This window comes from Pan troglodytes, chromosome 8 (genome assembly GCF_028858775.2).
Source record: "Pan troglodytes isolate AG18354 chromosome 8, NHGRI_mPanTro3-v2.0_pri, whole genome shotgun sequence".
NCBI classification, from domain to species: domain Eukaryota; kingdom Metazoa; phylum Chordata; class Mammalia; order Primates; family Hominidae; genus Pan; species Pan troglodytes.
Genome location: NC_072406.2, coordinates 80,331,543 through 80,343,705, shown reverse-complemented (window position 1 = coordinate 80,343,705; position 12,163 = coordinate 80,331,543). Strand labels below are relative to the sequence as shown.

Genomic DNA, 12,163 nt, shown 5'->3' with positions numbered 1-12,163 from the left:
CATCAGTCATAGCTTTCATGAAGCTGACATGGAAAGTGTATAATACATTTAATACATGTATAATGAATCTTTAAATTGACTTTAGCCTCAGCCCAATTCTATAGGTTTTTATGCTATTATTTGGGTTTCTTTAAAGTTTAAAAAAATACTGCAGGTATTCATTGCATAGAGACCTTTTTTAGGCTATAAATTGTAGCCCTGCGCTGTCCAATACTGTAGTCATTAGACACATGCAGTTACTGGGCACTTGAAATGTGGCTCGTGCAACTAAATAACTGAATTTTTAATTATACTTATTTATTTATTTATTTATTGAAGGAGTCTCGCTCTGTCGCCCAGGCTGGAGTGCAGTGGTGCAAGCTCGGCTCACAGCAAGTTCAGCCTCCCGGGTTCACGCCAGTCTCCTGTCTCAGCCTCTCAAGTAGCTGGGACTACAGGTGCCCGCCACCATGCTTGGCTAATTTTTTTTTTTTTTTTTTTTTTTTTTTTTTGTATTTTTAGTAGAGACGGGGTTTCACCGTTTTAGCCAGGATGGTCTCGATCTCCTGACCTCGTGATCCGCCCGCCTCAGCCTCCCAAAGTGCTGGGATTACAGGCGTGAGCCACTGCGCCAGGCCTAATTTATTTATTTTGAGATGGAGCCTCCGCTCTGTAGCCCAGGCTGGAGTGCAGTGGTGCGATCTCGGCTCACTACAACCTCTGCCTCCCAAGTTCAAGAAATTCTCTCTGCCTAAGCCACCTGAATAGTTGGCATTACAGATGCCTGTTACCACGCCCGGCTAAATTTTTTTTGTATTTTTAGTAGAGATGGGGTTTCGCCCTGTTGGCCAGGCTGGTCTTGAACTCCTGACCTCAAGTGATCTGCCTGCCTCGGCCTCCCAAAGTGCTGGAATTATACGCTGGAGCCACTGCGCCCGGCCAAAATGAAGGTTGTATTCCCTAGGAAAATTTAACATCCAAATTGAAATATGCTGTCAGTGTAGAATTCACGCCGAGTTTCAAATCCCTGGTATAATAAAAATAATGTAAAATATCTTATTAATAGTTCTTATATTGGTTACATGTTGAATGATAATGTTTTTATTTATTTTTTATTTTATTTATTTATTTTTGAGACTGAGTTTCGCTCTTGTTGCCCGGACTGGAGAGCAGTGGCGCGATCTCGGCTCACCGCAACCTCCATCTCCCGGGTTCAAGCGATTTTCCTGCCTCAGCCTCCGGAGTAGCTGGGATTACAGGCGCATACCACCACGCCCGGCTAATTTTTGTATTTTTAGTAGAGATGGGATTTCTCCATGTTGGTCAGGCTGGTCTCGAGCTCCCGACCTCAGGTGATCGGCTGGCCTTGACCTCCCAAAATGCTGAGATTACAGGCGTGAGCCACTGCGCCCAGCCTATGATAATGTTTTTAATATGTTAGTTAAATAACGTATGTTATTAACTTTAATTTCACCTGGTTCTTTTTAGTTTTTAAAAATGTAGCTACTAGAGAAATTAAAACTACATACGTGACTAGGTTTACATTTCTATTGGACCAAGCTGCTTTAGATACCGACTACTTTTCTCAAAGGGAGTATATAATTTTGTAAACCAGGTGCTTAAATGGTAATACTTGGGAGGGTCATGGTAGATGGAAAGCAACATTACTCAGCATTACCAATGGGACATTTTTACCTTACTTGAGGTGGTGGAATTCCTACCACTATGCAATCCAACTGTACTCGAGTTCCTTCTGGAACTTCTCTGCTCCGTAACTTTTGAGTGAACCGGGGAGGTTGCCCCAGAGGTTCTTCATAGTACAGAGATGAAGGGGAAGACCCTGGTGTAGTGTCTCCACCAGCCGCCTCACTGGCAGCCTGCTCCTCTTCACGCCTCTTGGCTTCCTGCTGTTCCAGGGCGTGATTCACTTCATTATCCCTGGTATCCGCAGGGATAGGGATGGGAACAGAAGATCTTTCTCGTCTTTCTGACAGATCTGAGAAACTGGAGCTGTTTTCCTGCATAACTTTGTTTTGAGATTCCAGTTTACTCTTGTGGTTTTTGCAGGCACGAGGTCTAATCCTTTTGGAGCTGTGGGATTTGAAAAGGGAGGATAGCTCTTCAATGAAGTCGGCAGCCTTATTTAAAAATACTTTTTTGGACTGGGTTTCAGAACAATACTGTGGCCTTTTTGCCTCCTGGGGGCTTTCTTTAGAGCTGGTGGGACTTCGAGGGTTATCCTGGCAGAAGTTAGGCTCAAAACTTAAATTAGGTGAGTGTTTCATCTGATCAGGAGAAAGTCGTTTTCTAGCTTGAGTTTCATCTGCCTTCTCCAAAGGGTCGTAATTGATGGCCAGTCTTGCCAAATTGACACTTTCGTCTAATTCTTCTTGGCTCAGAAAGGCTGAAAGATCTGGAAGGTCATCTTGGGCTCCGCCTCCTTCAGCGGCCCCAGAAGGACTGCCGAAATGGCAAGGGTTGGAGGAGGGCTCCGCTCGACTCCTCTCATTGTTTCCCCGATGTCTGGTTTCAGCTAAATAGCTCTCTCTTAGAAGCTGAGATATGGAAGTAGAAGCTTCTATGCTGTCGTCTTGCATGCTGTCACAAAATAATAATAACAAAAATTTGGATCATTTCTAGGGAATAACAAGTCTATGTCTATTATAGCACTGCAGACTCGTTAGAAATTAAAGCTCAAAATAAAGAATTGCCTAATTTTAATACTTTTACAAACTTTTAATTAATTAATTTATTTTTGAGAGAAGGTCTCACTTTGTCACCCAGGCTGGAGTGCAGTGATGCAATCTCGGCTCACTGCAACCTCCACCTCATGGGCTCAAGCGATCCTCCCACCTCACCCTTGCACGTAGCTGGGACTACAGGCATGTGTCACCACACCCAGCTGATTTTTGTATTTTTTGCAAGACAAGGTTTTTGCCTGTTGCCCAGGCTGGTCTCGAGCTCCTGGGCTCAGGTGATCCGCTCACCTCAGCCTTCCAAAGTGCTGGGATTATAGGGGTGAGCCATTGTGCCCTCCCCCTTTTACAAACTTTAAAGACTTAAATATTACTCTCAAATTATGAAATAAATAAGAACAGAATGAAATTTCCCTGAAATTGAAAATAAAGACCTGGATGATTACCACTTTATTAAACTCTTTAAAGGCAAGTTCAGTTGTGAAGGCCATAACATACCTGTAATAATATTAAATAACATTTCTAAGCCTGATATTGATAATGTCGATAATGGTCTTTTAGTTATACAGTGCTTTCATACACAGAGATTTGCTCTCCACCCTCTCCTCTTTACCTTGAATGTAATAAAATTATAGAAATTGAAAGATATTGACAACATAATCTCACCTAGTTACTGAAAATATGAACTTGATCTAGCTAGCTCATGGAAAGTAAACAATGCTTTTGTTTTTTGACAAGCTTGCTAGAGACAAGCTGTTTAAATTCAATGTTGTTATTAGGCTCAACCTGTTCTTGAAAACTATGATGATTTAGCTTCTTCATATTAGGCTACAAAGATATGAGTTAGAGCCTAGGTTTTTAAAAAATCTTAAATTAACTTTGGTTAAGAGGGGAAATGAGATATAATGGAATATGATGCTTGGCAGGAGACTTCGCTCTGTGTTCTTCCTAACTTTTGAATTTTAATTATATGATATTACCTATTCAAAAAATAAATATTTTTAAAGTCTTAAGAAAGTAATATAATAATGCAAGCCAATTTTGTATTTTTAATATTATATCCATTTATTCATTCAAACATTTACTAAAGGATGGCAAATTTGTGACTTAGGCTGTCACTACTCTCTCTCATCCTTAAAAGCTGCAGCTCAGTGATTACTGTACTTTCCCCTTGACCTTGACTTTCCTAACACTCCACTCCTTCAGCCATCACCAATCAGAGATGGCAATGGAGATGAAGACTATTTGCCATTCTTGGCTACTGTGTGGGAAAGTGGAGAAAAAAGTAATCTTCTAAATATTTTCTGGCTTTAACATCCTATAATAGAACTTACTTCAGTTGATTTCTTTCCATTCTCTTATATGACAGCATCACTTATATCACACAAAAGGCTTCCTAGGAACTGTCCCAGTTCCCAAACTTCTAGAATGCTATCCCAAACTAACCTCTGATTTGGCAAAGTAGGCAGCCACCTTGAGAAGCAATTAGAGATGACTGAAAGGACCATCCACAGCAAAATATTTTTCCCACCTACTTGCCACAGACTGAGATTGCCCGTACTAGAGCTACGTATTTGGATGAAGTCTATTATGCCTTTTTAAAAAGATTAATTTAAAATGCAAAGGTGACAGGGCACAGTGGCGCATGCCTATGATCCCAGCACTTTGGGAGGCCAAAGCGGCTGGATCACCTGAGGTCAGGAGTTTGAGACCAGCCTGGGCAGCATGGTGAAACCCTGTCTCTATCAAAAATACAAAAAATTAGCTGGGCGTGGTGGTGGGCGCCTGTAATTCCAGCTACTCAGGAGGCTGAGACAGGATAATTACTTGAACCTGGGAAGCAGAGGTTGCTGTGAGCCAAGATCGCACCATTGCACTCCAGCCTGGGCAACAAGAGCAAAACTCTGTCTCAATAAATAAATAAATAAATAAATAAAATAAAATGCAAAGGTGTTGGAGGGCAAAGATTTGTCTACAAAGGTGTTTATCACATGATAATATTTAAAAATTGGAACCATGTTCAGTAATAAGAAATTAGTTAATTAAGTTATTACTCATTAAATAGAACTATATGGCTATTTATTAAATTTTGTGGAACAGTGAATAATACACAAAATAGTATATGAAAGTATAATTGATACCCCAGTTGAAAATCTTTCTCATTTGTGCACCAACTACATGTAGTAACAGTTAAAGATATATGAAATAAGGTGCAAAATGTTATTTGAAAATGTAATTAATATACCAAAAATCCTCATTTGTAACTCAACTATTTCTTTAGCCTCGTTTAATTTTCTGTTTCTGTTTACATGGGGGGGAAATTAAGTGCCTTATAAATCAGGATGGCTTTCTCTCTATTCATTGGACATTACTGTTTATTGTGGTTTTTAAAATTTCCTTCCTTCCTTCCTTCCTTCCTTCCTTCCTTCCTTCCTTCCTTCCTTCATCACTCTTTTCCCTCCCTCTCTCTCTCTTTCTTTCTTGACAGGGTCTCACTCCCTCACCCAGGATGGAGCACAGTGGCATGATCGTAGCTCACTGTAGCCTTAAACTCCTGGATTCAAGCAATTCTCCCTCCTCAACCTCCCAAGCAGCTGGGACTACAGCCACGCACCACCACACCTGGCTAATATTTAAATTTTCTGTAGGAACGAGGTCTCTCTATGTTGCCCAGGCTGGTCTCCAACTCAAAGAACCTCAAGTGATCCTCCCACCTCCATCTCCCAAAGCTCTGGGATTACAGGCATGAGGCATTGTGCCTAGCCTGTATATTGTGTTTTAATGTGACTTTGTCTTTTACTCTTTATTTTGAGATAGCTTTTATACTGAGGCAACATGGAATGAGCATTGGCCTTGGTACCAGATAGATCTAATTCCAAATTCTGCTTCATCTCGTAACAATTATGTAACTCTGAGAAGTTAACTTATTTGAGCTTTGGTTTCTTCATCTGTAAAACATGAAAAAATCTATTTCCCAGGGGAGTGAGGATTAATAACATCAAAGGCAAAGTCCTTAAAATAGGGCTTGCCACTATAATGGGTATTCAACTGATGTTCGTAAAAAACAATGCTTTGGTGAAGGTGATGTTAAAGTTGAAGAACTTTAAAAAAGTTTATATTTGTGGTGGAAATAGAAAATAAAATTCTTAGATAAGTTTTTTTTTTTTTAAGAAAAGAAGCCAATTGAGGTGTTAATGTACCTGTTCTTATGTTTATGGTTATGATAAATTATTACAACAAAACTTTCAGGTATTCAAAATAAAGATTTCTTTAATGTTTTAATGTAGTACTTATGACCTAGTACTTTGGCATTAGATAGAACTGGGTTCAAATCCTAGTTCTGACACTTCCTAATATCCTCGTATAAACTTGGGAAAGTTTAAACTCTATACGCCTCAGTTTACTCATCTGTAAAACAGATATAATAGTAGTAGCCATATCATAGGTAGAAGTGATGATTAAATGTGCTTGGGATTTAGTAAACATTCAATAAATGGAAGTTACTATTACTATAATAATAATAATTATTATTAGTATTTAACAGCTATGGCCATGTATCATGGCCTCCATTTTATAGATAAGAAATGGAGGCAGAACTAGTGAAGTGGCTTGATCCGAGGAAAAATTTGAAGAAAAACCAAAGTCTACATTCATAGTTAATTCAGTGTATCTGTATTCTATTGAAATACAGTCTCATGAATTAACTGTGTTGACTTCAGATCTTTGTATTCTCTTTGCTTGGACTGCTTCCTGTGCCCACCTCTTTTCACTATCCTATCAGGCCTAATCCTACATGGTCTTTGGTTCCTAGCTGAGACATCACTGCCCTGGGATTTCTTCTCTTCCCTGAGTTGGGTACCTCTCCAATGTGCTCCCAAAGCTCACTGTCCTTGACACAGTCTCCAAACACAATACTTATCACAATATATGAAGTGTGTGTATTTTCTTCTCTGTCTCCTTCACTATGTTTTGTACACCATCTTCTCTGCACCCACATAGCACATAGAAGGTGGTCAATAAATTTTTTTTTGAATTTATGTGTTCATTAGAATTTTCTGCTAACTCTACTATTAGCTTTCACTTTTTTTTTTTTTTTTAAGACAGAGTTTCACTCTTGTTGCCCAGGCTGGAGTGCAATGGTGCGATGTTGGCTCACTGCAACCTCCACCTCCCACATTCAGGCAATTCTCCTGCCTCAGCCTCCCAAGTAGCTGGGATTACAGGCATGCGCCACCATGCCTGGCTAATTTTTGTATTTTTAGTAGAGACAGGGTTTCACCATGTTGATCAGTCTGGATGGTCTTGAACTCCTGACCTTGAGTGATCCACTTGCCTCGGCCTCCCAAAGTGTTGGGATTACAGGTGTGAGCCACCATGTCCGGCCTATCTTTCACTTTTGATTGTAGGATAAAATAGGACAGATAAAGGAGGTCAAAGAAAACTTATAGACACAAAGAAAAACTATAAACTGGTAAAGGCAGTCATAACTTTAAGATGACTTTCAAGTGAAAATTTATTTATGATGGATAAAATAACTGAAATCATGCTCTGTTTTCTTTTTTCTTTCTTTTCTTTCTTTTTTTTTGAGATAGACTCTCGCTCTTATAGCCCAGACTGAAGTGCAATGGCACGATCTCAGCTCACTGCAGCCTCTGTCTCCCGTGTTCAAGTGATTCTCCTGCCTCAGCCTCCCAAGTGGCTGGGATTATAGGCACCTGCCACCATGCCCGGCTAATTTTTGTATTTTTAATAGAGATGGGTTTTCACCATGTTGACCAGGCTGGAATGCTTTACTTTCATACCAGAAGTATCAGAGAACATCTGATTATAATCAGAAACCTGGGTTTGAATCCCAGCTCCAACACTAAATAACTTTGTTTTCTTGAGAAAGTCACTTAATGCATCGGAATCTCAGTTAACCTCATCTGTCAAATAGGACAACAATTCTATCTTTGAGGATTCTCAGATGAAAATGCATATATAAATTGTTAAACTGATAAAATATTAGCCAAAATAAAAAATATGAAAATTATTTTCTTTTTTAAGCATTAATTTAAAAACTTTCTATTTTAAGCATTAATTTTATAACTACTATAAAATTTGTACTTTAAAAAATCATAAGTGCTCTTATAGGTACCCTATAATTCATTTATTCATCCAATAAATATTTATTGAGCATCTACTATGTGCCAGGCACTGTTCTAGGCACTGTGGATTCAGTGGTGAACAAAAGACAAAGTCTCTATCCTAATGGAACTGACATTCTAGTAGGGAAAATATTAATGTTAGGAAGAAAAATAAAATAGAAAAGGGGGATTGAGAATAGTGGAGGAGGAAACAAAGTGTGTTATTTTAGCTAGCAAAGTCAAGCAAAGCTTATAATGCAGTGGAGAAGTTACTCATGTGACCATCTGGTAAAAAAAAAATGTTCCTGACTGAGGTAGAAGTAAGCGTCAAAGCCTGAAGAGGTGAGTGTTTTGTTTGTTTAAGTCAAGCCCAGTGAGCGAAGAAGTGCATGAAAAAGGAGAGCCAAAGAAAATGAGGGCAGAAAGGTTCAAGGCCAGATCATTTAAGGTCTTGCAGACCATGGAAAGGACTTCAAATTTTATTAAACTTGTGAAGGGAAACCACTTAAAGGTTTTGAGAAGCAGATGGCATGGTTTCGAAAAAGTTCAATCATGGCTGCTATGCAAAGAATCAAACTGAAGGAAGTAACAGTAGAAGTGAGCAGATCAGTTAGGAGGCAATTGCAACATGCTACGCAAGGGATGATGGTGGCTTGGACCAATGAGCAGTAGCCATGGGAGATGGCCAGAAATGCTCATATTTGAGATGTCTTTAAAAGTAGAGCCAATGCGGTTTGCTGATGGATTAAAAGTGGGATGTGAAAGAAAGAGCAGTCAAGAATTACTCCAATATTTATGCCCTGAGCAACTAGGTCATTGGCAAAATCATTTGCTGGGATGAGGCAGGAGCAGGTTTCGGGAAAGAAAATCGTAAGTTCTCTTAGACATTTCAGCTGCAGTATTCAGAGTGTCATTTGACTTTTTTTTTTTTTTTTTTTTGAGATGGAGTTTCACTTTGTCGCCCAGGCTGGAGTGCAGTGGCGCAATTTCCGCTCACTGCAACCTCTGCCTCCTGGGTTCAAGCAACTCACCTGCCTCAGCCTCCTGAGTAGCTGGGATTCCAGGCGCGTGCCACCACCCCTGGCTAATTTTTGTGTTTTTAGTAGAGATAGGGTTTCACCAAGTTATCCAGGCTGGTTTCAAACTCCTGACTTCAAGTAATCCGCCTGCCTCAGCCTCCCAAAGTGCTGGGATTACAGGCGTGAGCCACCATGCCCCGTCACAGTGATATTTGAGTTTGTTTCCTCTTTTCTGTTTCTCACAAAATGGAAAATTAGATTTTTTTTCCCACTTTCAAAATAAGAATGAGTAATTACCCTTGAAAACATATCATGGCATTGATGAAATGGCACCAGATTGGAAATGAAACAATTAATGTGGCATCAAACATCAAGACAGACTTTAGCAAATCACTTAAAATAATTTGGCAACATAGACAGCTTATTTTACTTCCTTTACTTTCCTAAATATCTCTATTTTTTCCCTAGGACTTTTCCAGAAAAGAGGATCTGCCCTAAGAACTTTCTGAAAATGTTGAGTCAGGTTTATGGTGGGGCACAGTGGCTCATGCCTGTAATCCCTGCACTTTGGGAGGCTGAGCCAGGCAGATCACTTGAGGTCAGGTGTTCGAGACCAGCCTGGTCAACATGGTGAAACCCTGTCTCTACTAAAAGTACAAAAATTAGCTGGACCTGGTGGCAGGTGCCAGTAATCCCAGTTACCTGGGAAGCTGAGACAGGAGAATCTCTTGAACCTAGGAGGCAAAAGTTGCAGTGAGCCGAGATTGTGCCACTGCATTCCACACTCCAGTCTGGGCAAAAGAGCGAGACTCCGTCAAAAAAAAAAAAAAAAGGAAAAAAAAAGAGAGTCAGGTTCATAAAAACAAAAGTTTGAGGCTGATACCTTTGGACATGTTTTTCAACTCATGTTAACTTGGTGCTATCCTTCTTCAGGCTCTAAGAAGACCCTGTTGTTGGAAATACATGGAATAAACTCATTTTTTAGTTATAATATGAAAATTTAAGCTGGGGCATTGACCAGAGAATTGGCAAAACCTAGTATGAAGTAACTTGAATTCAAACATAAATACTGAAGTATTCTGATTGTGAAGTATTAGATATTTAAATGAGAAAACAAATCTGGGTGTGAGGAATGCCGAGATGTTGGTCAAAGGGTACAAAGTTCCAGTTACACAGGAGAAGGAATAAATTATGGAGCCTTGCTGTACAGCATGGGGACTACAGTTAGTAATAATGTAATGTATTCTTGAATATTACTAAAAGAGTAGAGCTTCAATTTTCTCACCACACAAAAAAGTGGTAAGTATGTGAGGCTATGGATATATTAATTAGCTTGATTTAATCATTGCAAAATGTATACATACAGCAAAACATTACTCTGTACACCACAAATATATATAATTTTTAATTTGTCAATTATACCTTCATAAAGCTGAAAAAAATGAATTTATTATTTTTTTTAATGTGTCTTTTTTTTTTTTTTTTTTGAGGCAAGATCTCACTCTGTCACCCAGGCTGGGGTATAGTGGTGCAGTCATGGCTCACTGCAGCCTTGAACTTTGGGGCTCAAGCAATCCTCCCACCTCAGCCTCCCAAGTAGCTAGGACTACAGGTGCTTTCTACCATGCCCAGATAACTTTTAAAATTTGTTGTAGAGATGGAGTCTTCCTATGTTGCTCAGGCTGGTCTCCAACTCCTGGGCTCAAGTGATCCACCCACCTTGGCCTCCCAAAGTGCTGGGATTACAGGCATGAGCCACTGCACCTAGCTACATGTGTCTTTAAACACTGCTCTACATTCATTATAATGTGGGAAGCACATTCATGAAAAAACCAAAGAACTCCCAAGTAACCTAAATCTGGTTTAGAGGCAGGCCCAAAAATAGCCTAATAGTTAATAATTATTTGTAAAGAGAGCCAGAATAGGAAAAGATAAATATGTTTAAGTAACTCATCTAAAACAGGGATGAGCAGAACTACCCTACTCATTTCATAGGTCTGTTTGTGAAAACACTTTAAAACTATAGAGCACTATGCAAATTTGAGGTGACCTTTTGCTGGTGATGTGTAATTAATATGCCCAGAATGCTTTTTAGGGAAAGAAAAAATAGACTTTGCTCCCTCTCTTTAATGCCAGTATTGACCTGTTGGTTTTGCCTTCTATATCCAATGATATCACCCTAGAGAAGTATCTAAGTCAATTCTTTTGGAGAAGTTCTTGCTGTGTCGAAAACCAAATCCCAGTGAATGGGAACCAGTCCTGGAGAGTTATGTACAGATCACCTTTTTAAAATCTGGGTGCAGATGAAGTGTACTTGGTACACTATTACAATATCCATCCCTTCACTATCACAGTGATCATCCCCATCTTACTTTTATTTCTAGTCTATTTTTCATGTGAACGGCATTAGTAATTTAATAAATTAGTATATACTGCATTACCAGAGTAAGAACTTGAGGAATATGGAAATGATATGTCAATAATAATATGGAAATCATATAAGACACATTATCTCAAAAATTTTTCAGTTTGAAAGAAGAAAAGATAAATACAGACAAATGCATACATCAGAAAAGAATGTTGAGATAAAGAGGCCGAGCAGAGATGATCCATCAGGGAATTAATGCGAATCCGTTTAGGGACATTCCTTTAAGGGCAGAGGTTAAGTAATGAAGACTTTTAGATAATAAGCCAAAGGTGAGTAGGCCATTTTCTTATTATTATTTTAATCGAATTGGTAAAAGTAAGAATGTAGGAAAGAAAGTAAAGATTTCGTTTGAGTGGGAGAAAAAAGACTGGCTCCTACGAAGCGTATTATCTATGTTTTTGTATCCAGAGGATGACAAACATGTAGGGAAGCGCTAGTGAAAGACACTGCGGCCAGAGCTCAAAGGTACTATTTAATCTGAAAGACAGCGAAGAAATAATGTAAAAAATAAATCCTATGGCCCATAGAAAGTCTCATGGAAGGCAATCAAGAAGACTTCAAGAATCTAGGATCAAAAAAGAAAAAGGGTTTGGTGGTTGTCACAAAAGTGATAGGCATAGGAGGTTTTATATCACTCTCAAGATCTCACCATTCATAATGAACCAAACTGTTATACAGGAAATCCCAAATGGGAAAACTTCGTCAATCCCTATCAACTCAAATATTTATTTTTTAAATGCAAAAATTTAACACTTTCATTCTTCTTCAGCTTCTTACTATTTGTGTCATTTTTAAGGTAATTAAGGATTTGAAAAAAGCTAACTTCCCTAATTAAATTGACATAATACATTTGCTAGATTGAGAGAGCAATAGGTGTCCCAAGGGATCTCAAGATCAAGTTCTAGTTCAAGCGCT

The 12,163-nt window shown here is 39.0% G+C and overlaps 1 protein-coding gene across 10 annotated transcripts in view; it reads right to left on the bottom strand.

Annotated features, from left to right (window-relative positions):
• Positions 1–12,163, bottom strand: part of MYPN (myopalladin) — a 134,277-nt gene that overhangs the window by 98,106 nt on the left and 24,008 nt on the right. For 8 of the 10 annotated variants that reach the window (XM_054660163.2, XM_054660165.2, XM_054660164.2 and 5 more), the window contains one exon: positions 1,675–2,577. The exons of the other annotated variants lie outside the window; for them this stretch is intronic. In XM_054660163.2, coding sequence (XP_054516138.1) covers positions 1,675–2,576 — 902 coding nt within the window. In that variant the 5' untranslated portion in view covers position 2,577. The remainder of the gene's footprint in view (positions 1–1,674; positions 2,578–12,163) is intronic. 10 annotated transcript variants of the gene reach the window in all.